The 27,060-nt window shown below is 37.3% G+C and overlaps 1 protein-coding gene across 1 annotated transcript in view; it reads left to right on the top strand.

Moving 5' to 3' along the window:
* Positions 1-3,736: 3,736 nt before the first annotated feature.
* Positions 3,737-27,060, top strand: part of GPA33 (glycoprotein A33) — a 51,310-nt gene continuing 27,986 nt past the window's right edge. The window contains exon 1 of the mRNA XM_074220362.1: positions 3,737-3,909. Within this exon, the coding sequence (XP_074076463.1) occupies positions 3,879-3,909 (31 nt within the window). The 5' untranslated portion in view covers positions 3,737-3,878. The remainder of the gene's footprint in view (positions 3,910-27,060) is intronic.

Here is a 27,060-nt window from a genome sequence, read left to right as displayed (position 1 = left end):
GGTAATTATTAAATATCTGAGACCAGATTTGAACGCAGGTACTCCTGACTCCAAGGCCAGTGCTTTATCCACTACGCCACCTAGCCGCCCCCTGTCCTTCATTTTTGAAGAAGACCACAACATCAGGGAGGTGATGCCAAGACAAGCACTTGAATTAGATTTGAGTGAGGGAGTGCTGTGCTAAGTCACCAGCCTCATTTTTCTCCTCCAGAGCCTGGATGCCAGGCAATCAGGGTTAAGTGACTTGCCCAAGGTCATAGTTGGTATCAAGTGTCTGATGTAGAATTTGAACTCCCATCCTCCTAACTCCAAGGTCAATGCTCTATCCATGCGCCACCTCACTGGTGGAATTATAATTTTAAAGGGAAGAACAGTTGTAAACTAGATGTGGATTTCTATCCATTCCTATGGATCTAAAGAGAATGAGAGGGTAGGGAAAAGCCAGTGGCATGGTCCTTGACAAGTAATGCTTTGAACACACCAGAGCACCTGGACCACTGCTCCTTGTGGCAATACCCAGTCTTCAACTGGAAATCATAGACTTCAGAGTTTGTATAAGCAGCTAGGTGGAACAGTGGAGACAGTACTGGATTTTCATTCAGGAAGACCTGAGTTTGAATCTTGCCTCAAACATTTACTAGCTATGTGATTCTAGAAAAGACATTTACACTCCTTTGGTCTCAGTTTCCTTGTCTGTAAAATGGAAATAATAACAGCACCCACCAGACAGAATTGTGAGGATCAAATGAGGTAATATTTGTAAAGCACTTTGGGAAGTATAACTCTTAACAACCTGTCTCATTTCCATCATGGGCTGCCTAAGCCAATATTGGGCCAGCTAGTGCCAACACAGCAACAGATTCACAGTATAACATCTGGTCCTAGATTGATCAATAATTCAGCCAACCAATGTAAAGGAAAGAGAAGAAAGTATTCTTAAAGAAAACCTACACTCAAATCTCAGCTCAAATTCCTATTAATGACATAAACATCCTTTTCTGTCTTTTTTAATTAAAAATATTTCTAATTCCAAATTCTGTTCTTTTTTCCAGCCTTGTCACCCACCTATCCAGATGAAAAGAAATTTGATACATTATGCATAAGAAGTTATGTAAAAACATTTTCACATTAGCTGTGTTGAAAATGGAAAAAAAAGAAGCGATAAAAATAAAGAAAAAAATTCTACTTCAACCTGCACTTAGAATCTATTAGTTCTCACTCTGGAGGTGGATAGTATATTTTTTCATGAGTCCTTTGGAATTGTTGTGGGCTTTCTCATCTTTAGAATGGGGATAATATTGCCAGTACTATCTACCTCAAGGGTTATTATGAAGCCAGAATTGTGTAAACTTGAAAGTCTAATGTGATTGATTTGAGTGCGGGGCAAGTCAAACCACCACCTCTTCTTAGGACTCAATGGCAAAATCCCAGAACCTTGAGAGTCTTAGAAATAGCACTGTCCCCTAGACCATCACCCTTCATTCCAGCCAGGACCTTGCTCCCATTGTTGAGGGAAGCCTCTTTGTGGATAAGCCTCTCATTGCCTCACCACCAACTGCTGACTAATTGCCACCTCCCCCCCCCCAACTATGGATTCTAGGCCACCCCTATTAGTTCTTAGTCCACAAAGCATCCCTAATAGAGAAAGGATCTGGTAACTGCTCCGGCAAGTGCCTCAGTCAAAATCCTGAAGATTCATAAAAGAATTTGAGTCACCAAATTCCTTTCTACTGTCAAATAACTCAATATTAGAAACTGATATAATTTTATCAATAAATGTTAGGTATTACAGGTAGTGCTGGATTTGGTCAATAATTCAGTCAACCAATACAAGAGAAAGAGAAGAATGTAGAGTCAGAAAATCAGGGTTTGGATCTCAGATCAGACTCCTTTTATGACATGAGCAAATTTCTTTATCTCTCCTTTTTTCCTCTTTTTTAATTAAAATATCTTTTCTCTTTTTATTGCTTCTTTTTTCCTTATCATGCCTAATGTGAAAATGTTTTTCATGACTTCTTATATATAACAGGTATTACATTTCTTTCTCGTTAGATAGGTGGTAAGACTGGAAAAAAAGAGATAATTGTTAATGGCATGGTATGACATCCCCTTGTGACCTATAGTATGACATGACATACCAAATGGTATGACAAAAGGATAATGACCTGAAAGAAAATGCATTGCTGTCTGTTTTGTCTATGTACCCTAATGAACATGGTATCCTTCTGTAAAAAACCTCCCATATAGGCTGTCTTCCCTCAAAATAATGTGAGTTACTTGAGAGCAGGGACTGTGTTACTTTTTCTTTGTATCTTTAGCCCTTAGCATAGGGCTTGATACAAAATAAGAATGCAATATTCTTTAATCATTCCTTAATACATTCTACAATGGTATTTCACCCTTATTGAGAATGCTCCCTGCAAAGTAGGTTTTAATATCTTCATTCATTCATTCATTCATTCATCCATCCATCCATTCATCCATTCAATAAACATTTTTAAACACCTACCAATTACTAGTCACTGTGCAAAGCACATTCTCATCTTACATATGTGGGGTAAGCGTTATACTGATTTTGGAGGGATATTGATGGTCAGGGAGAGGGGCTCTGCCTATTAAGACTGGTGTCTAATAAACCTCATAACTACAGTGAATATATATTATATATATATAATATATATATATATGTTTAATTAACTACAAAGTGACAGCAAATTGAGTGATTGTATTCTATGAGTCCGTGGAACTTGTTAATTTAGAAGGGAAATTTTTGATTTGGTCTGTATAGAACCATAGATTTTCCTATAATTTTCCAATAATTCAGAGCCATATTTCATCACCCCTTTGTTAGGTTCAGAATCAAGAACCAATAAACCTCTTCCCTCCCCCCTCTCTTCTCAAATCCATCCAAAAACATCAACTGGATTCTGGTGCAACCACTTGGCTGGTGGTTTGGGTATAGTGTCACCTTGTGGACAAACTAAATACAACATGCATTTGTTGAGAAATAAAACAGCACCCTACCTTCTAGGAGGAAACCCATAAGCCCATGAAAGATTATCTATTGTCCATGTCGGCAAACACAATAACCAAGTGTCTAAACCTGTGCCACTTTAATGTGAATCATTGCATTTTTATATGATGTGTAACTAACTCTTTGGACCCATTAATGAAAAATCCCTACATGTTGATAAAGAAATAGCCGCTTTCATACCCTAAGGAGGCAGAGAAAAAGTAAACTGAGAAATGTTTTCTTGTCAATAAAATGAACATGTCTTCTTCCTTTTATGCTTAGCTTCTGCTCATAAACTCAGAAGGTGCTTCATGGAAGAGCTGGACTGCAGAATGAGTTTTATTTAGCTATTCTTTCACTTATATAAACCTCACTAGGTCACCTCTGTTCCACTCTCTGCAGGTAGGCATTTTCATAAGGGAGGTGTATGAAAGACAAAAGGAATGATACTTTATACTATGCCTTGCAAATTTTCTTTCCTGGAGGGAAACACCCAACATTTTATAGTGGACTGAGAAACCCTTCTGTTTGTGATTCTCTTTTCATTTCATGAGAACACTTTCCTGTTTGCAATAAACAAATCCCACCCCTTGTGGAAAGCACCAATGATAGTTATAAACCTGTATATAATGAAATTAGATAGCAGGAAGAAGGAAGTTCTAGATCTACTCATCTGGGAGGTGTGGCAGGTGGGTAAAGTCCAGCCTCACCTTTCAGTCCAGGGGCAGAGAGGGTACAGTTAATAGAAAAGTGAAGAGACGGAGAGAAAATCCACTTGCCTTAACAGGTTAAGTAAACTTAAGTCTTAATAGACGAACGAACTAACTAGGATTTGTGATAAAAGTGTGAGACCGTGGTGGGGAAGATGAGACCCCTGCTCTTCATTTTCTCTGCTTGTGAGTAAATATCATGATTTTCCCATTTCTAGGAACAACAGTGGGGAGAGAAGAGGTGGTTGGCATACAGGGTGGAGCCTGGGTATCTTCCCTGTCCTCTTAGTATAGAGAACAAAGGAAATTTTTGCTATTTCTGGACAGACCAGGAACCTCAATGTGAGGCCATTAATAATAATGGAATAGTTCTCATTTGCTATCTAGTAAAAATGACACGGAAGTCCTCATCTAACATGGTAAACAGGCTAGCATTTCAGAAACTGCTTTCAAAGGCCTGAGGAGAAACAGAAAAGAATGTTTTTTTTAAAAAATATGTTGAGTTGTCTGTCTTTCTAAACTGGAATTGTGATTTCCTAAGGTAGTTTCAGACAGGCACCTTAGATTCTTAGAGTATTGTTGGGGTAAAATGTCTCCCATGTATATCAGAGATGGGATTTCAACATGGATCTTCCTAACTAGGAGACTAGGTCTCTGGCCATTACTGGCCACACAGGTTCCACAGGGAAGAAAGCTAAGGATTTATGTGAGTGGTCCGTGTACTTGAGCAAGACTTTAGCAGAGCAAGGAACAGAATCTTTTCTTGAGAAGAATTTCCTTTTAAAATAAGAGATTATGAATTGTGGGGGGCCATTTTGGCTAAGGACATTGCAGAAGTCATGGACAATTTAGGAAAAGGACAGAAACCCTCTGTACGGAGTCTTGGAACTTTGATACCAATCCTGCAATATTTGATAAAATCTTTAATATCTTCTCTACCACTTGATGAAGGAATTCTTGTCACACAATTTCATCTTGAACACTTTCAGTGATGAGGATTTAGAACCCTATATGGTAGTCCATTTTGGTTTGCGACAGCCTTAATTATCAGGAAATTCTTGTTTTCCTTAGTCAACCACCTGTTGTAACACTCGTCTTTGATATTTAGCTCTAACAGAAAAACCCTCATTGGGCAATAATATGCCATAGTCTACATTTGCTTTATTCTCTGCATATCCTCTAAACAGCACAATTGCTTCATGCCCTCTGGATTCTCAGATCTGTTCTCTGCCCTTCACTTATTGGGATTAGCGATTCAAATCAAGAGCTAAAGATGGTTTAAAAAGGGGGGGACCGGCATTGGATCTTGGGTGCTAGTTCTGACTATCTCTTAATATTTTTGTGACCTTGGGCAAGTCACTTAACCCCTATGGACTTTAGTTTTCCCACTTATAAAAATGATGAAAGTGAAGTAGATGATGTTTAAAGTCTTTTTCAGCTCTAAATCTATAACAAGAACAACAATACTAAAAATAACTAGTGTTCTAAATACTGCTTTAAGAATTGGAAGTATTATAGATATACTTCATTTGATCCTGATGACAGTCGTGGGAGGAAGATGCTATTATAATCTCTATTTTACAAATGAGAAAAACAGAGATAAACAGAGATTATATAACTTACTCAGGTTCATACATCTCTTAAGTGTTTGGGGCAGGATTTGAATTCAGGTCTTCCTGACTTCTGCTCTTATTTACTTCACCATCTGGCTGCCTATCTCTAGAATTAATTTGTTACCATGAACAAACTCATGCTTGTAATCAAATTGAATTTGTGTTTTACAAGCTTGTTCTTACAAGGAGGATAATCATAGGCATCTCAGGTCTCATTCTGACCAAATTCTTCTAAGGTGCTGGGAGAGTAGCTTTGCCTACATCCTTAAAAAACAAATAAACCTGATATATACAAACATGCACATATGATTTTATTAACTATTTTCCCATTGAAAATGGAAAATTTCAATGGAAAATATTTTAATATCGATTTTTATACTTAAGTTCTAAATTCTCTCCCTCCCCCCCCAATTCCCCCATCTTTAAAAGACAAGCAATTTAATATTTATTATATATGTGAAGTGATGCAAAACACATTTCCATATTAGCCATGTTGTAAGAGAAAACACAAAAACAAATAACAAAAAAACAGAAAAAAAATTTTTTTAAAGTGTACATTAATCTGCACTCGGCATTCACCAGTTCTCTTTCTGGAAATAGATAGCTCTTACATCCTACTTCAGAATCGTCTTGGATCATTGTATCCAAGATAGAGTAGCTAAGCCTTTTGCAATTGATTATCCTTATAATATTGCTGTCATTGTGTACAATTTTTTCCTGGTTCTTCTCCTTTCACTTAGCTTCTGTTTTTTATAGGTCTTCCCAGATTTTTCTGAAACCATCCTGCTCATCATTTCTTCCTTTTTTTTTCTTTAAAATTTTTTTTTCCTCTAATTACATGCAACTTTTGGTAAGATTTGGAGTTTCACATTTTTCTACTTCCCTCCCTTCCCTCCTCCCACTCCTTAACAGTGAATAATCTGATATAAGTTATACATGTGCAACCATGTTAAACAGAATAAAAGGGAAAACTATTAGAAGGAAAAAATAAAACTAATTTTAAAAAAAGTGAAAATAGTATATTTTAGTCAGCATTTAGACTCAGTAGTTTTTTTCTGGATGTGGATGGCATTTTTCATGACAAGTCTTTCAGAATTGTCCTTGATCATTGAACTGCTGAGAAGAGCCAAATTCATCATAACTGACCATCACAATGTTCTTCTGGTTCTGCTCACTTCATTCAGTACCAATTAGTACAAGCTTTTTCAGGATTTTCTGGAAATCTGGAAATCTCATCATTTCTTGTTTTTTTTTTTTTGTAAGGCAAACAGGGTTAAGTGGCTTGCCCAAGGCCACACAGCTAGGTAATTATTAAGTGTCTGAGACCGGATTTGAACCCAGGTCCTCCTGACTCCAGGGCCAGTGCTTTATCCACTACACCACCTAGCTGCCCCCCCCATCATTTTCTTACAGAACAATAGTGCTCCATCACATTCATATACCATAATTTGTTCCAACTGATGGGCATTCCCTCAATTTCCAATTCTTTGCCACTATAGAGTTGCTATAAATATTTTTGTACTTGAGGATCTTCCCCCCCCCCCCCTTTTTATGATCTCTTTAGGATACAGACCTAGTAGTGGTATTATTGAAACAAGGGGTAGGAACACTTCTATCACCCTTTGGGCATAGTTACAAATTGCTCTCCAGAATGGTTCACAACTCTACCAACAGCACAGTTTTTCTACATGCCCCTTCCACAATAATCATTTTCCTTTTTTATCATATTGGCCAATCTGATGGGTATGAGGTGATACTTCAGAATTGTTTTAATTTCTATCAATGACTTAGAGCATCTTTTCATTTGACTATCGATAGCTTTAATTTCTTCATCTGAAAACTGCCTGTTCATATCCTCTGACTATTTACCAGTTGGTGAATGACTTGTATTCTTATAAATTGACTCATTTATCTATACTTTAGAAATGAATCCTTTAATGGAAATGCTAGCTATAAAAAAACTGTTTCCCAGCTTTCTGTGTTTCTTCTAATCTTGGTTGCATTAATTTTATCTGTGTAAACCCTTTTTAATTTAATGTAATCAAAATTATTCATTTTGTGTATTTTGTAATGTTCTCTATCTCTTATTTGGTCATAAACTCTTCTCCATAGGTCTAACTGATAAACTATTCCTTGTTCTCTTCATTGACCTATGGTATCACCCTTTATGTATAATTCCTGTACCCATTTTGACCTTATCTTGGTGTAAGGTGTGCTGCTCATCATTTCTTACAGCAAGGTAGTATTCCATCACAATTCTATAACGTAACTTGATCAGTCATTCATCAGGTGATGGCCATTTCCAGTTTTTTGCCACCTCAAAAAGAACTGTTATAAATATTTTTTGCACAAGTAGATTCTTTCCTCTTTTCTTTGATCTTTTTTGGGGTAAAGACAGTTAATTGTGTTGCTGGGTCAAAGGGTATGCTTAGTTTTATAGTCCTTAGGGCATAGTAAAAAATTATTATTCAGAATGGTTAACCTAGTTCACAACTCCACCAGTGATGCATTAGCTATCCAAGTTTTCCATATTCTCTCTAGAAATTCCTTTTCTGTCCTGTTAGTTAATATGATAGGTGTGAGATGATACTCGGAGTTGTATTTATTTGCATTTTTCTAATTACTACTGAATTTTAAAAAATGTGATATTGCTAGCTTTGATGTTTTTTCTTTTGAAAACTGCCTGTTCATATCCTTTGACCATTTATCAACTGGGAAATAGTTTTTTTTTTAATACAGTTATACATTGGTTTAGTTCTTTAAAAATAGTGAAAATGAGGCTTTTATCAGACATACTTGCTGTGATATTTATTCCCTTCACCTAGTATCCTGTTTACCTTCTAATTTTGGCTACAGTAGCTTTGTCTGTGCAAAAGACTTTTAAATTTAAGTCATCAAAATTACACATTTTACTCCCATGATTTTTTCTATCATGTATTTGGTCATAAATGTTTCCTTAGTCATAGCTCTGACACATATTTTTCCAAGTTCCTCTAATTTAATTATGATATCACCCTTTATATCTAAATTATTCATTTTGATCTTATTTTGATATATGGTATGAGATGTTAGTCTTTACCTACTTTCTGCCAAACTGTTTTGCAGTTTCCCCAGCAATTTTTATCAGATGGTGAGTTCTTACCCCAAAGCTTGGATATCTGGGTTTGCCAAAATATTAACTAGAAATATTAGATCACTAAGGTCATTTACTGCCATTTATCATTCACCTAACCTATTTCACTGATACACCATGCTATTTCTTAACCAGTACCAGATTATTTTCATGATTACTGCTTTTGTAATTTCGTTTGAAATCTGGTACTTCTAGGCCAACCTCCTTCACAATTTTTCATTGATTCCCTTGATATTCTTGACCTTTTATTCTTCCAGATGAAATTTTTTTTCTAGCTCTGGAAAATAATTCATCAGTAGTTTGATTGATATAGCAATAAATAAATTAATTTAAATATAATTGTCATTTTTATTTTATTAACTCAGTCTACCCATAAACAAGTAATATTTTTCCATTCACTTAGATCTGTATTTGTGTGAAAAGCATTTTGTAATTATTTTCAGAGTCCTTGGATTTATCTTGACAAATAGATGTCCAAGAATTTTATATGACCTACAGTTATTTTAATGAAATTCCTTTTTCTCCCTTTTGTTACTTGGTTTTAGTATATATATATATTTTTTTAGGTTTTTCCAAGGCAAATGGGGTTAAGTGGCTTGCCCAAGGCCACACAGCTAGGTAATTATTAAGTGTCTGAGGCTGGATTTGAACTCAGTTACTCCTGACTCCAGGACCAGCACTCTATCCACTGTGCCACCTAGCTGCCCCTTGTTACTTGGTTTGATTGATAGTTTATAGAAATGCTGATGATTTATGTCATTTAATTTCATACCTAAAACTTTGCTAAACTTGTTAACTGTTTCAATTTGTTTTTTAGTTGATTCTCTAGGGTTCTTGAAGTCTACCATCATATCTGCAAAAAGTGATAGTTTGTTACCTCATTGTCTATTTCTTTTTCTTGTCTCATTGATATAATTAGCATTTCTAATACAATATTGAATAATAGAAGACATCTTTGCTTCACTCCTGATCATTATTTCCATTACAGATAATGCTTACTCATGGCTTTAAAGGTTTCATTTTTTATTCCCATGATTTCTAGTGTTTTTAATATGAAAGGATATTGTATAATTGTTATTATTTTTGATATTGATTTGGTCAATTATGCAATAGTTTTCCTGATATTGAACCAGTTTTGCATTCCTGGTATAAATTCCACTCGGTCATAATGTATGATCTTTGTGTTTTATTACTGAAATATAGCATTTTATCTAAATTTTTGCATGAATATCCATTAAGGATTGGTCTATAGTTTTCTTTCTTTTTTTTTTTTGTTCTCCCTGGTTTAGGAATCAAAAACATATTTGTAAGACTCCTTCTTTACTTATTTTTTCCAAATAATTTATATAGCAATGAGATTCATTATTCCATAAATGTCTGGTAGAATTAATTTGTAAATCCATCTGGTCCTGGGAAATTTTTCCTAAGGAGCTCACTGATGTCTTATTCAGTTTCCTTTTTTATAAATCAGGGTTATTTAAGTATTATATTTTCCTCTTTTGTTAATCTAAGTAGTTTATATTTTTATAAATATTCATAAATTTTACTTAAGTGTTAGTTTTATTAGCATATAGTTGAGCAAAATAACTCCTAATAATTGCTTTAATTTCATCTCCATTGGCATACATTATCCTTTTCATTTTTCACATTATAAATTTGGTTCTTTTTGAAATAAAATTAAGCAAAGGTTTATCTATTTTTAGTGCAGGGGGGGTGTTTCATAAAATTAACTCCAAATTTTTGCTTTTAATTTTATTAAACTTTCCTTTGAGTTTTTGGATTTCCATTTTGATGTTTAATTGGGAAATTTTAATTTGTTTTTTTTTTCTAGTTTTTTTTTAGCTACATGCCTAATTTATTGATTTGCTCTTTCTCTCTTTTAGTGATGAACATATTTAGAATTACAAATTTTCCTCCAAATACTGCTTTGGCTACATCCCACAAAATTTGAAATGCTGTCTACTTGCTATCATTCTCTTTAATAAAATTATTGATTATTTCTGTAACTTGCTCTTTGACTCCCTAATTCTTTAGGACTGAATTACTTCGTCTACAATTAATTTTGAATCTAGGCCTCCAAGGACCTTACTGTGACTTTTATTGCATTGTGGTCTGAAAAGGGTGAATTTAATATTTCAGTTTTTGTATTTGGTTGAGACTTTTATGACTCTAATACATGGTCATTTTTTATGAGGGTGCCATGTAGAGCTGAGAAAAAGATATACTCCTTTCTATTCTCTTCCAGTTTTTTCCAGAGATTTATCATATCTGACTTTTTAAAGATTGTGTTCATCTCCTTAACTTCTTTTTCATTTATTTTATGGTTAATTTATCTATCTCTGAGAGGAGAAAGTTGAGGTCCCCACTATTATTTTCTTCAATGAGCTTTTGTACTTCTTTTTTCCATTTGGCTAATTCTGTTTCTTTAATCTATTGTTTTCTTCATTATTTTTGTTCCTCTTTTACCAAGCTGTTCATTACATTTTTATATTTTTCTTCCTTTGCTCTCATTTTTACCAAATTTCCCCCTAACACCCTTATTTAATTTTATAAATTATATTTGTTGGGTTTGTGTCCAATACTTTTTTTTTCCCCTTTGAGGCTTTTGCTTGTAGCAATTTTGACTTTATTTGTCTTCTGAGTTTGTGTCTTGATCTTCCCTGTCACCAGGGAAGGGTCAGGTCAGGACTTTTTGGTTGTTGTTTGCTCATTTTCTGGCTCAATTCATGAACTTTTTGTTAAAGTTGTGCTCTGTTACTGGAATGGAATGAGTAGGGGCAATGTCTCAAGTTTCAGCTTTTACAAAGTGATATTTTCAGATCTTGTTCTGGTGGTTTGGAAGGTTTTGGTGGTGTGATCTGATCTCTACTCAGGAAGAGCTCCTGATCCACAATTGATGCATTCATTAGGGTTTCTGATCTCTTGGAACCAGAAGTAATATCATTCAGCATCCCTATTTCTGCGAGGTCACAAGCAATACTCTTCCTCAGGGTTCCAGAATCCTTGTGAAACAAAGTGATACTGCTCATCAAGGCTTCTGCTCCTGAGCATTCCTGTCCAAGCTTGAACTATGACCCACAAGTGGGCATAGACAATGGCATTTCAGAGTAGTATCTAGTTTTACAAACTGTGTTAGCACAGAGGTCCTCTGTAATCTCTTTCTGACCAGTTGCCAGGGCCCCTTACCCTCTCTGGCTGATTCCACTACCTAGTGCCACCAATTGATGCTTCATCCATGTGAGCTTTGGGTCAACCTCTTCCCTCATGCCACAGATCTCTCTGCCCTTCTAAGTTGTCATGGGCTGGAAGAATATTTCACTTTGATCTTTTCTCAGTTATGCCACTACAGAATTTGATTTGAGGTATTATTTTAAAATGGTTCAGAGGGGAATGTTGAAAAAGGTCTGCTGAATGCTTCTTCTATTCCATCATTTTAACTTATCCTAAATATTCTGTTTCACCTACCTCCAATGCAGCTACAACATCAAAGCCTAAGACAGGACATTTTGTTTCTTTACTCACTGTCTTCTCTGAACACCAAATTCATTTATTTGCAAAAATGAATAGATTGGACTAGATAAACTATAATGTCCCTTTCTGTTATCATACTTTATGATCCTATGATTCATATATTTATTCATTCATTCTGTAAACCTATTCACTCATTCATTTATTCAGTAAATCCCTCCCTACATCTAACATGGGAATATGATGACAACTATAAATTCATAGATAGTCAAGGGAAAAGTGAAATAATTCAGATTGAGTCAATACTCCACCCCTCCATAAATCTGGAAAGAAATGAAGCTCAGGAATGAGTCAGGATTGTGAGCAAATTTTGGATAAGATTGGGAGGAATTTTAAAACACTGGGCCTCAAGAATTGGAGACGAAAAACAAATGACCATCCCTGTTGGTCCCTATGTTAACCTTTGATTCTGTCTTGTAACTAACTTGGAATCCTCCTTCATCCCACACTTCCCCAAAACTCTTCTCACCTCCCTTTAACCTCAGGGATGATTAAAAAGAACTGAAATGGCTTTAGCTTTTTTTTAAACATTCATTCATATGCAACCAGAAGGCATGTGACCTGAGGGTGAACTCAGCCTGTGGAACCAGTTCTTGAAAGATTTTCCCTGCCCTGAAGGACAGTCTTCCCCAGCGAGGCAAACCTTCTGAGCTGGGCAGCCCAGTTTGGGCCCCAGACGTGAATATTCCCTACTCACAACTCCTGTTTTCCCTCTAGAGGTAGAGCAAGCAGATTAGGGGGATTGTGGTCTATCTGGGCACGTCATTACTTTCCTTAGGAGTGGAAAAGAGTGAGGGAGTAGGAAAATTGGGCCTTGCAGTTTCTTAAAAAGTGATTGCGTTAGATGCTACATAATCTTAGCACAGTCTCAGATAAGACAGTAAAGTCTTATAGTAATTGTTACAAATTATCAAGGGATATGAAGAGGCAAACTGGAAAGAAAGCTAGATCTGGGGCCGCAAACCCAAGTTCAAATCTTGATGTGTGAAATGAATCTACCCACTATAAAGTTGGAGATTTTCTCAAGGTATGAAGAGAAAAGTTTTATTCAATTGTTGAGAATTGGATCCCCCCCCCCCCAACTCTGCCTGAAAACAAGGAGAGAGGTGTACTGGAGCAAGGAATCCAAAAATCTATTTATTCTAAAGTGATCCCACCCCCCACTGACCCATCCTCTTTAGTGGGGAATGTGGTCTTCACAATCTAGAAGCACAAATTAATCTAAAGAAAAAGTGTATAATTCAAACAGAGACAGATTCTCCCCCTCCAGATGTAGAAACATCTGGACTTCAATCCAGATAAGACAGGGTCAGTTTACTCTTTACATTTCCCTCAAGGTAACATTAAGTTGTTTGTCAGGGAAGGAGGGGGTAGAAGAGACATAACACACAGCTCAACTATTTCTAATCTATAATATTCTACTGAAGAAATCTCAGACTTTATCCCATTCATTGGCTTTGCCACTTAGTATGTAAGTCATTTTGGCCAGACACTTAACTATTCTGTGACCCATTATTGCACTAATTTCAAAACCTTGTATAGCAATTTTTAGTGATGGACCCAAAGCCTATCACAAAAAGCCAAAGCTATAGGAATTGAAACATGTAAAGAATGATGATGATTGGAGTCACTGGGGCTGGCTTAAGGAGGGAGTTATATCTAGAAGTGGCTACTGAAACATAGATTTCTTTTTTGCTTATATCATGAAATCTCACCTATCTGAAAAAAGATTATTGTCTTAATCCTGCCCTGCCATCCTTGATCTTCTTCCTTCCAAATCTGAGGTTGCCTTTCCCTTAGGACTTGGATATCTCTTCTCCTCTTTCTCCAAAATACAACTCAGAAAGCTGATACTACATGCAAGAGTTTCTGATACGGTGTCTAAACCCGAGTTTATATTCTCTTCACAGTATCTGTGCGAGTAGCGAGACTACCATAGTGAAAAATTATAAGGGAAGTGAAAATCAACTTTACCCCTTTTGCCTTTATTCCCCTCACTCCCCTCATCCCTCGTGCTGTGACTAATGCCTCTGGGTAGTCGTGGGTGTGTGGAGCTCTAGCTGTGGAGTCCAGTGGGACCTGCCTTTCCAGACAGTGACTCATGTTTCTTAATCTGTGTCCATTTATCAGAACTCTGAACTGTGACTCAATCTAGCATAATAATAACTCTGGCAGTCCATTTCTAGAGCCTCGATGGGTAAAAGGTAAATCATGTGACAAATCATTTGTGCTAAAATACCAATGGGCAACAGTAGCATACTGCTAGATAACATCTGTACTGTTAAAGGACTTTCAATACTGATCCAAAGGAATATGGAACTAAGACTTGGAATTGTCTTGAAGTTCTCTGGCCCAATTCATAGAGTTAGCTTTAAATCTTCTATCAGATCCAACAAATAATCATCCAGGATCTACTTGAAAGCTTTCCTTGACTGAGAATAGAACATTTCCCAAAACAGCCCACTGTCATTTTAGAAAGATTTAGTTATTAATTATAGAAATGTATTTATTAAAAATTTCTTACATTGAACGATATTCTGCATTCCATCCATTAGTCCTCATTCTACCCTCTGGGGGTCAAATAATCTAATTCCTTTTAAAAATTACAGCCTTAAAAAAATAAAAAAAAACTTACAGCTTTTCAAGTACTCAGGAATATAGTCATGTTCTGTCCCCTATTAGACCAAAAGCAAAGACAGAAAAAGTGAAGTGATTTGCCTGAAGTGAATTCATCAAAAGTAGAGAATGTCAGAGCTGGGATTCAAACACAGTTCCTTTTCCTCCAATTCAATATTACTCCCATTCTACTAATATAGACCTTATATCTTCTCTTTTTCATATTAAATTCCTTTACTATAATTTTGAGTTCCTTCACCTTCTTCTACCTATGCTCGAGCTTGCCTTCATCCTTCCCAAAACATGGCATTCAGAATAAAACATTCCAGATTTGGTTTGAGCACAATAGAATGTAAAGGTCTACCACCTTTCTAATTCTGAATACTATGTTTATTAATGCTACTTTAAAATCAAATGAGCTTTTCTGGTTGATAGAGAACCTAAGAGTTGGAAAGGTTCTTGGAGACCATCTTGTCCAACCCATACCTAAAAACCAATCTCATCCTTAAGATAATGATAAGAGCAACAAATAGTATTTATTTATATAGGTTTTTTAAGTTGGCAGAGTGCTCTCCAATATTAGTATAGTTTATCCTCTTAACAGTTTTGGGAGGTAGCAGCTATTTTTAATCCCTTTTACAGATGAGGAAGAAGATGATAGAGATTAAATGATGTCCCCAGGATTACACAGATAGTAAGTGCTTGAGGTTAGATCTGTACTTAAGTATTCCTAGGTCCAACACTATGACTATGCCACCTGGCTTACTCTGTTGAACAGGTGGTCACATAGTTTTTGTTTGAAGATCTCTAGTTAGGAGAAAACCAATACCTCCCAAGGCATACCATTTTGGTTAAACCAGATTGTGTTAACTTTAATAAAGAAGTTCCTTCTGACTTTCAGGCCTGAATTTAAACCCTCACAACTTCTCTCCATTCTGATGGGTTAACTATAGCATATTGTCAAAAGATCATTATCTCAAAAAATACTATATTAGCAATTAGACCATTGAGAGACAGAATAGTTACATCATATTGTCACCAATTTGTCACCAAGAAATCATCTACTAACACTTTGCTCAATGCTGATGAAATGTCATGATGCCTTGTGGATATAGGAGGGACTCATATCTAAAAGGTGAAGGACTCCCACAGCATCCAGGTCATCACCAAAAGAACTGTTTCCCTATTAAATCAGACCATGAGGTGATGACAGTTCTGGAAAAGGCAGTGAGACATATATTTTTGACCAATATTCCCCTCAGTACAATCAACATAATGTGAAAGTCATGCCATCATTCACTTGATTCTCCTTTGATTACGAGAGACAAAAATCAATCAGTCAATCAATCTGCCCATTTTATTCTAGGTTTTTTTTCTTCTCTAGGGTTTAGTAAAACAAACATCTAATTCAGCTAATTCCATGTGAAAAACCTTACAATACTTGAAGACTCTATTAAGGCTTCTTTCCTCTAGATTAAACCTTGCCTCTTCATGCAACATCACAGTGAAAATTTGTTGTTTGAGGCCACTCCAGGGACAAGGTTATAGGATCTCTGAAGGGCAAACAATCTTTGAAATTATATAATCCAATTCCTTCTCTTAAGAGTTGAAGAATCTGGGTTTCCCATGGTTACTCAATCACTCAGTCAACTAGTTACTTAGCGCCTACTGTGCCACTGACTGAAGATGGAGCTATAATGACTGAAGTCATGTCTACTCTCAAAGAATTTAGTTTCTAATGAGAAAGATGTTATCTTTGAGATAAGTAGGTGATGTTATTATCTTCATTTTACAAATGAGGAAACTGAGACTGAGAGTGGTCAAGTGACCTCCCCATAATCATACAGCTAGTAAACATCTGAAGACAGATTTAAACTTAATGTGTATGCATGTATTTTATATATATACTATAAATGTTTCTATAAGGCATATGCATAAATATTACCTATACATGCATATGTGTATATATAATCCTACATACATACATGTATATCTATGCAAATGTACATTATATATATATATATACATATATATATAATTATATGTAAATAATATGGGGAGAGAGATTAGACCTGTAATTTCATCATTAAAAGAACTGCCTAGGGAGGAACTTCTCTGCCAGGGTAGGTGGATATCTGCTCTATGTCATATTGTCTCAAGAGAGTTAACGTGAAAGATTAAGCTACTTGCTGGGGGGGGGGGGTAATAAATCCAGTACACATCAGTCTGGACCTAAATCCAAATCTTTATGACTCCAAAGTCAAGGTTCCATATGCTATGCCATGTTGCTTTTCTATAAAAGTAGGCATGGTATAAATATAAAAAAATAAAGTTGTTAACTATGGAGTAATTTGAGAGGGAGGGCCCTAGTATTATGGGGAAGAGGGGAAAGCTTCCTTATTGAGAGTCATATATCTTGCATGAAGAGAGGAATTCTATGAGGTGGGGAGGAGGAAGAAGAACATTCAAGGTATGGGGAAAGGTGTAGAGATAGGAGATCACAGGACATGATGAGTGGCCCATGTATGAGGAACATAGGATAGTTTGACTGGTCCTCAAGTGTGGAAGCAAAGATGTATGCAACAAGGACAAGAAGATGGGTTAGAGGAAGGTTATGGAGGATTTTAAAAGCCAGAGGTCTTCATATTCATTCCCACCCAATAGAAATAATTGGGAGTCACTGGCATTTATTAAATAGAGGAGTAATGTAATAAGACAGATGATTAAGGAAAATCACTTCCGCAGCAGCATAGAGGATAGGCGGGAATGGGGAGAGGCTTGAAGCAGAGAAACCAAGCAATTATCTAGTTAAGAGATGAAAAGGCAGCTTCCAGAGTGGGGAGAAGGAGTTAATACTAAAATTTAGCATTTATTAGTACATTAAGATTTGCAAATTGCTTTACCTGTTACCTTATTTGATCTTCATATCACCTCTTATTAATTATCCTAATTTTACAGGCAGGGAAACTAAGGCTGAGAGTGTTGTACCCTCAGGATGACACTAATCAGTGTTTGAGGAAGGATTTGAACCAAAGTTCAGCACTGTATCCAATAAGTTGACTTCAGTGCCTTTTCTTAGGACTGAAGATAATTTAATCATGGGTTAAGCATCAAATCAAGGACATCAAGGAACAGAAGGATATTATAGGTGTGGCAGTAGATAAAACACTGGACTTGAAGTAAGGAAGACCTGAGTTAAAGTCTAGCACTTGCTAGCTGTGAGACTTTGAGCAAATCACTTAATTTTGTCTGTCTCCGTTTCCTCATCTGTAAAAAAGAATGGATTAATAAAAGCATCTACCTTCTCAAGTTATTGAGAGGATAAAATGAGAAAATATTTGTAAAGCATTTTTCAAATCTTAAAATACTACAGAAACACTAGCTATCATCATTATCATTATTTTAGCTTTTCCTCCTAAAGTAGTGGGTTCTCATCACTACAAGTTTTCAAACAGGTTGTATAGTTGTGGGTCCAAGATTTTGCAAATTATGGGGAGGAAGACTAGATTGGCTAACTTCCAGGTGGCTTTCCAACTCCATGAGTTCAATGATTCCCTGATTCCCAGGAAGACAATCAGGTTTGGGGGAATGTGAGATGGGGCTAAAAGGAGAGAAAAAGGAAATATTCAGGTTGATGCAAGGAGCGTTTTGTTTCCCTTCATGTCATCCCATTTAGGCAACATCTTGTCCCCTACTATGGATAGGACAGAGGATCTGCTTCATTCCCATTTTATCTTCTGAAACAAAACAACTACAGCTTTTCCTTGCTTTTGGATCTCTGCCGTAGGGCCTCCATCTCTGCTCTGATGAATTCTCCATTTTCTCTCTGCCTGCTGAGCTGGACCCATAGCTGCCCTGGAGAATGAGGTCCTACCAGTTCCCCTTTTATTCTACTCCTTTCCCTCCCTCTCATTCCCTTTCTAAATGCATAACGACCTTTGGTCCCGGCACTGTAATGACCTTGGTGGGCCCAGTGATTCCGCCTTTGCTTCCTGATCCCATAAATAATAATTATCCAGCATGGGTGTGACCCAGGGTCATATAAATAGAGTTTAGAGATCATTTTTTCCACTTTCTTCATTTTGCAGAGGGGGAAGAAACTGAGACCCAGAGAAGTAAAGTCAGTTCATACATATTAATTAACTATAACTGCTATGTGCCAGTCACTAGGACTGTAGCATAGGGAAGAGAATGAGGATTTGACTCTAAAGTGGGTACTCTTTCTTCACAGCTCTGCATAGGTGCTATCAAGGACTTGGAGTTCTCTGAGAAATATATTCAATACAATTCAATTAAATTCATTTCCTATAATTTCTTTTTCTTTTTTGCAAAGCAAGGGGGTTAAGTGACTTGCCCAAGGTCACACAGCTAGGCAATTATTAAGTATGTGACACTAGATTTGAACTCAGATCTTCCTAACTCTAGGGCTGGTGCTCTGTCCACTGCACCATCTAGCTGTCCCCCATTTCATAGAAATTTCAATAAACATCAGCTAAGCACCTACTGTATACAGAGCCCTGAGCTAAGCTGGAAAGAGACACAAAGTTTAGACAGGCCCATCCTCACTCTCACTAAGGAGCAGTAGATTCAAACACCATAATTATAATAAACATTATTTTAGAAAAATAATTAGAGAAGTACATAAAAAGGTGCCTTGTTGAGTGGATGGGAGCATATTAGAGAATACCAAGAGGCGGTTCAGTGAAGAGAGTGTTGGACCTGGAGTCATGAGGACATGAGTTCAAATCCCACTTCAGACATTTACTGATTATGTGACCCTGGGCAAATCACTTAACCTCTGTCTGTCTCAGTTTCCTAATCTGTTAACTGAAGAAAATAACACCTTGATTCCAGGAGGATAATTGTAAAGCTCTGAACACAGTGTCTGACCATAGTGGGTGTTTAATAATTGCCTACAGAGGAAATGGCATTTGAGTTAATTTTTTGTTTTGGGGTTTTTTTTTTTAGGTTTTTGAAAGGCAATGGGGTTCAGTGACTTGCCCAAGGCCACACAGCTAGGTAATTATTAAGTATCTGAGGCAGGATTTGAACTCAGGTACTCCTGACTCCAGGGCTGGTGCTCTATCCACTGTACCACCTAGCCACCCCCTTGAGTTGTTTCTTAAGGGATGGGTAAGAATTTTTCTAGTGAAGAGAGGAGAGGGAAGGCAAGTGCAGAAAAAAAAAAAAAACTATGAGCAAAGGCAAGGAGTTTGTAAGAATCTCAGATGTACAAGGACACAATTTTAATTTGCATGTTAACATTCCTTTCATCTTTTCCATAGTTTAGACAATAAAACGATAATATCAAGCGCTGATTTATGATATTTTCCCCTTTCCAAGATCACACTAAAAATTTCACAATTGGTTCTCAAGAGGTGATTAGAGCTGACTCCAGCACACCCCTTCTTAGAGACCATCCAACCTAACCACCTTAAGCAGGTGGTAAAATGAAGGCCCAGATTGGCAAAGCAAGTTGCCCAACATGGCAGGAGTAGTAAGTAGCAGAGGCAAGACTGGAAACCAGACCTTCTAATTCCAAAGCCTGTGCTCTTTCCATAGGACTTTGGTAATCACTTAATCTAACCTATCTCATCCCATCTCTTCCTTACAGATGAGAAAACAGTCATAGAGGGTTGGGTTGGTGTAGCTAGCACAGGGCAAAGATGAGACTGCCATCCATATAGCCTGACCCCTGGTCCACTGCTTTTGTTTGTTTTTTATTTTAAAAATAAAACCATGCTGCTAGTCAGGCAAGTAGGAGCTATTAAAGATTTTGTAGCGATATCATTCTAAACATGATTTAATGCAAAGGGAATATGAATCAGATAGCAAAGTGAAGGGAGTTGTTGTTTTGTCCTTCATCCTCAAAAAGTACCAGTAACATCTGGAAAGTGATGCCATGACATGCAAGTGAATTAGATAAAAGGAATGACTGTGCAAAGTGACCAGCTCACTTTTTCCTCTGAAGCCACCTGAGTCCAGGGACCAGATATGGATCAGAACAACTGGAGAGTCATAGAGAGTCAACAGTCAGAGCATTGAGGAGTCTTATCTCACTTGATACCTACCAACACCATAATTGTCCCTTATTCCCTGCCAGGTGATTTATACAACTAGATGATGGTTGTAAAAAGCTAACCAGGTTTGAGAAAGAATGCCCAAGTCCCCCTCCTAAGAGAGCTTCCACCTCCCAGATGACTTCCAATCTTTGAGCTGGGAGGAATCTATTTCTGATAATAGACCTTTTTTCTGAGAGCAGATTTTAGAGAACATTTAAAAAAATTGAGATGGAGGAAAGGTTACCAGGTTTATGATTTTATCTTCAGATCTGTCCTGATTGTTGGGGGTGGGGGCAAGCATTAAACTCAGTCTACAGATCATTGCAGTACTCCCTTTACCTAAGGAAAGTACTCAAAGCTCCCCTTGTAGGAGTCTATCCTGGAATAATAATTGTTTATTATGGAGCTGTATTTTCTCTTAGATCAAACTCATCTGAGGTTGCAGGCTGGATTTATTGGCTAATCTATAGAAACAGGAACACTTTCCAGGCTATCTGTTGCATGTGTATCCTCCAAGGGAAGAGAAAGGGATAAAAACTAGAGGATTTAGAGTTTTAAGATTTTTTAATGGGTTTTTAGTCTTTTTTAAAAAGTCAGTCAATAGTCATTTAATAAGTGCTTAGTGTGTGTTAGGAATTATGCTTAAGTACTGGGGGTGGGAAAAGAAAGACAAAAATAGGCCCTGATCTCAAGGAACTCATATTTTAGTGGGGCGACATGTAGTTGACTATGTGCAAAATGTATTCAATATAAATGAGAGGTAGCTTTACAGGGAAAACATTAGAATTAAGGGAGGTCAGGAAAAGCTTCCCGCAGCAAGTAGAATTTTAATTGAGAATTGAGGGAAGCCAGAAGGCAGAGAGGAGAGAGAGAGATTTCCAGTCAGTTCAAAGATGAAGAGTCACAGTGTTAAGGAGAGCATGGAGCCCATTGTTTCTAGATCATAGAATATGACATATACATATATATAATATATGATATATATACATATATATACATACACACACATATATGGAGATGTTGATATTGTAATAATATTAGAAAAGTAGAAAAGGTCTGGGCTGTGAAGGGTTTTAAAAGCTAAACAGGATTTTATATTTGATCCTGAAGTAATTAGAGTTTATTGAGTGAGAAGGTGACATGGTCAAATCTGCCTTTAAGGAAGATCAATATGGCAGCTGAGTCAAAGAAGGACTGGAGTGGGAAAAACAGTAGACTATTACAATCACATCACCTTCAGGCATGAATGGTGTGCACCAGAGGCAGAAGAGACCCAAGTTAAATTAAATCAACAAGCATTTCTTAAACTTCTTAAACATACTAGGCCCTGTGCCAATTGCAGGGGATACAAAGAAAAGCAAAAACCAATCTCTCTTTTGAAGAGTCTGCAGGGGTCATTGGTCCAAACCTTGAAATTTGCAGATAACAGCACTGAGATATATAGAGGTTAAGACAACCAGTAAGTCCATTATTGGGGAAGAAGAAAGAGCATTGTATTTGAACCCTTGCTCATTTCTCTTCTGTTAAATGAAATGTTAGACTAGGTCAGGAGTTCTTTACCTGGTATTGAGGAATTTTATGTCAACTATTTCCATGTACATTTTACCTTTGCAATCCTATATATTTTACTTTATATAATTAAAAGCATCATGAGAAAGAATCCTGGAGACTTTGGCAGATGGCCTGCCAAACAGATCTAAAACAAAAACAGGTTCAGAATCTTTGGAGCAAGTGATCTCTGAGATCTCTTCCAATTTGAAACTCTATGGTTTTATGATAGCTTATCAAGTTGGAATTTACTTCTCACTTCCTTGCTCAGGTCTCTTTCCACTAGAGTACACAGCAGGAAAATGGAATGATGCAAAAATGCATTTCCATTACAAAAAAAAAAAGGTGGTGATGAGGACAAATTAAGAGAAAGTGGGATCAGGGGTTTGAGGAAGGCTTTGCCTAATTAATGGGAAACTGAAAGCAGCAAATAGTGATGTTGTTCAAGGTCATGACATCTTTGGTTTGGGTAGGAATCTTTTATCTCCTTGGATCAAGTTGATTTATATTTACTGACTGCCTTTCTTGTGCTAATAATATGCTAGGCAATCTGTCTCCTGTAGGGAGAGATGAGGTTGGAAGACAGGGCAGATCAGCAGCATTCTTTGAGTATTCAGCACCCTCTCACCAGTTTCTAGAACTATGGCCCTAGGTAATAAATACTTCCCCCTATGTCCTACTCCTCCCTGCATAGAAATCTGCCCTATGATGGAAAGCACACCAATTTTGGAGTCAGTCAGTTTGAACCTTAGTTCTACAAAAAAACTAACTGCATGACCTCAAATTAGACATTGTGGGAAAAGGACTCTCCTTCCTTATATCTTCCCTCAGGAGATGTTGGGGAGGTGAATAGAGCCATATCTGTGAAATGCCTTGAGTGTCCTGAACAATGACATTTCTCAACATTATATATTGGAGATAATTGGTATCTACATCAGATTTTTGTCCTTCTGAACACCAACCTCCTTATATCTTGAATGTGGATTTTTTAAAAATGAAAATGGATTTTCTTATGTGGAAGAATAATGTTAGTTTCCCCAGGGTTTATATTAAATTGATATGAATGTGTATATTTTGCATGGTTCAATTCCATAAAACATGAAATGATCCTTCCCTAGTTCCTTCCTTTCACCATACTTTCTAAAGATCTTTCATTATCTTTTTAAAGAATCTCCATTATTTACCAGGATCAGTCCCAAACTCTCATTCCCCCTGCAGTCAGCACAATGAAGTCTGTTGATCTCTGTACTCCATTGTATCAGAAAGAATCCTAGATTTTAGATGAAGGATCTGAGTTCTTGAGCCATAGAACCACAGGAATTGAAAGTTGGATGAAACCACATTGGCCATGACAACCTGAGGTAAAAGGCATCCCCATTGTAATATGCCTGACAGGTCATTTTCCAGCCTCTGCCTCAAACCTCTGGGGAATGGTAACCCATTACCTCTTCAGGCAGCTCAGTTCCCTCTTGGACAATCCAAGTGTTGTTATTTACTAGCTCTGTTGTCTTAGGAAAGTTACTTTTCCATGGTCCTCAGTTTCCTTCTCTGTAAAATGATGATTGGCTTGCCAATTATAGACTATATGACTATGGTTACTTTACTTAATATCTCTGATTCTCAAGTTCCTTACATGTAAAATGAAGATAATCATAATCACCCTAATAGGGTAGCAGCTATAGGGTAGCAAGCTACAGTAAGGAGGTATTGTGATATATTAGGAATGGCAAAAGTGCTTTAATGTGGAGTCCAAATCCTGACTAAGACACTAGTATATGATTGTGGAAAGCCAATTAACCTCTCTTGACCCATTTCCTCAACTGAAGGAAAAATGGAGATGATAGATACTGATTCCAAAGTGATGCTGTTTAAATACAGATCTGATTTCTCTACTCAATGAATCCAGTAGCTTCCTATTTCTTCTAGAATGAAATATAAAACCTTTATTTTAGCCCCACATGATCTGGCTCCTATCTTCTAGCCACGTTGCGTTGCACATTATTATCCCTCCCTGCTATGCAATCTAGCCAAATATACCTTCTTTCTGTCCTTCACTCATAATAATCTCTAAGCACTATGATTTGCCATTTCTCATGATTGTGGTGCACTCTCTCCTTACCTCCTCCTTACAGTCTCTTTCTTCAAGAGGCAGCTCAGCCACCATTTTCTACATTTTTCCTCCAACTGTTCATGCCTTCTCTTTCAAACTACTTTGTACTTGCACCAGATGCTGTGAGCAAAAGAAATACTCAGAGCCCTCGAGATCAACCAAGTCAAAAGAAAGGTGCTTTTTTTTCAATGCCTAATAGTTTCTCCTTGATCAGAAAGAAAACTCAACAAAACCAGTTGCAGAATGTCTACATCTGTTCCATAGTCCCCGAATCACTTACCTTTCATGATTCTTTTAGAAGCAACCTTCACATGAATAGACACATGTTTTTCAGTGCCTCCAATCTAAAAGTTTGCTCTTGATCAAGTGGAAGACCAAACAAAAGCAGTCACAGAATGTCTACATCTGCTCCATAGTCTCTGAATTACTTCCCTTATATGTCAACATGATTCTCTTAGAAGCAAGCTCTCTAGCATCTTCCACATGAAGAGGGCGAACCAAACAAGTGATCTGGGTTGGAGCATGAACCAAATTTCAATTACAGATCGATTGATTGATACAACTTGACAGGGTTCTTCTAAGAGAAGCATCTTTATAAACCTTAAACTACTTTGCAGAAGTGAATTCTGTTCACAGAGTTGTCAGGCTCAAATGAGATAATGCATGATGCTTTATAAGATATAGAGTTCTTATAAATATAATATTTAATTATGCTTAAGGATTGATTCAGATTCTACCTCTTATATGAAGCTTTCTTAATGGAGGCTCCTCACCCCTGACATTTTCTTATAGTTGGGTGGAGTGTTAAGCCTGGAATCAGGAAGATTTGGGAGCTATTTATGTGGTCATGAGCAAGTCACTTAACTAATGGTTAGTTTAGTTAAGTAACTAGATTCTTAAATCAAAGCGTGCCTCTTAGTTTCTTCATCTGTAAGATGAGAACAATGCATGCAAAACTCTGGCAAATCTTAAAACACTAAGCCAATGGAAGTTCTCATTTTTATTTACTCATTCATTAGATGTTGAAGTGACTTGTCCAAGGAACCATAGTCTAAAGCAGAATTTGAACCCACAATCTCTCACTCCATAATCATTGAGTTTTCCACTAGATCACATTAATTCTCAAGTACTCATATTCTCTTTTAAAATGCTAGTATTACTCTTGGAAGGGGCATCTCTTAAGAGATGAGGGGTCACTGAAAAGTGCCAGAACCAGGAACAGCAAGTAGATATGTCCAGCAATACAGAAAATATACAGGACTCTGAAGGTTCCTTCAAGCTGGAGGATCCCACACAGGTGACCCCGGGACTGAACTTCTTCAGTTCTGTCTGTGCAACTCCCAGTAGCAAAATCCTTCAAGAGATGTATGATACGGGCCAGGTGCTGACAGTCACAAAATTAAAGAAGTGGACTCCTTCCCCTGCCCCTCTAGAGGCTGGTCCCTCAACTACCTCCCAGGAGAACAAGGCCCCAGGGGAGAAAAAGAAATGAGTTCTGAGCAGCACCACTAGCTTCTCCCCACATGTTGCTCTGTCAGCTGAGAAGTTTCCCCTTTCTATGATTTATGTTGGAAGTCAGGCTGGTGCCACCCAAATCAATGAGGTGTCTGCCTTCACCCCGAGAAGGTGATTGGGATGAGGCTTGTTGGTCGTCTTGGCCTAGTAGTAAGTCTGGCTGAGGTCAGAGGCATGGGTCTAGCCATCTACCTTGAGACGAGGACATGCCCTGTCCTGGTTTTTAGGAGGAATAGAGATCCTTGGTCTTCTTGCTCTTGAGGCAAATGATATTTTGTTAAGTTGACATTGGCTGAATAAATAAACTTTGGAATCTTTAAAAAAAAAAAAGAGATGAGGAGGTCAAACACTGGAATGTTTGTTTTTTTAAATTTTTTTAATTTTTTAGATTTTTCAAGGCAATGGGGTTAAGTGGCTTGCCCAAGGCCACACGGCTAGGTAATTATTAAGTGTCTGAGGTCCGATTTGAACCCAGGTACTCCTGCCTCCAAGGATGGTGCTCTATCCACTGCGCCACCTAGCCGCCCCTGGAGTGTTTCTTGATGCTAAGGCTTCCCAGAAGAATTTCTACTTGTTCTTCCTGAGTCTCCTAAGGAGAGATATTGCCTTATTATGTCCCAAACTACCCCTTACCCCAGCTGTAACTGATGCCCTTTGCTCTCTGTGAGACATAGTCCTTATTCTGTCTTCTTGAGAGAAAGGACAGCTTGAGGGAAGCAGAGGGGATTGGGGTAAATGGTTCTGAGGTATCACAAGGGTTTCTTTACTTGGGCCAGATTTAGAGAAGACAAGAGGAGAGGCCTGCTGAAAATAAACATTTATTAAGTGCCTACTACATCTTAGGCACTGTTATGTGCTAGGGATACAAAAAGAAGCAAAAAACTTTCCTTGCCCTCAAGGAGCTCACAATCTAATTGGGGAGACAACATGCAAACAAAAATTCAGAAAAGTTATATACAGGATAAATAGGAATAATTAATAGAGGGAAGGTACTGGATTTAAGAGGAGTTGAAGACAGCTTCCTGTAGAAGGTGAGACTTTAGTTCAAACTTAAAGGGTAGCCAGGGAGTAGTTGAAATGAAGGAAGAAGAGCACCCTGAGATGTGGGGCATAGCATGTCCCCTTAATTCCTGAAGGATGATGGAGAGAAGGGAATCTGAATCTCAAGAGAGGATAGAGGACAAGAGAACAGTGATAAGGAAGTAAGTCATA

This window comes from Macrotis lagotis, chromosome 2 (genome assembly GCF_037893015.1).
Source record: "Macrotis lagotis isolate mMagLag1 chromosome 2, bilby.v1.9.chrom.fasta, whole genome shotgun sequence".
Taxonomy (NCBI): domain Eukaryota; kingdom Metazoa; phylum Chordata; class Mammalia; order Peramelemorphia; family Peramelidae; genus Macrotis; species Macrotis lagotis.
This window is presented reverse-complemented; position numbering and strand designations above follow the sequence as displayed.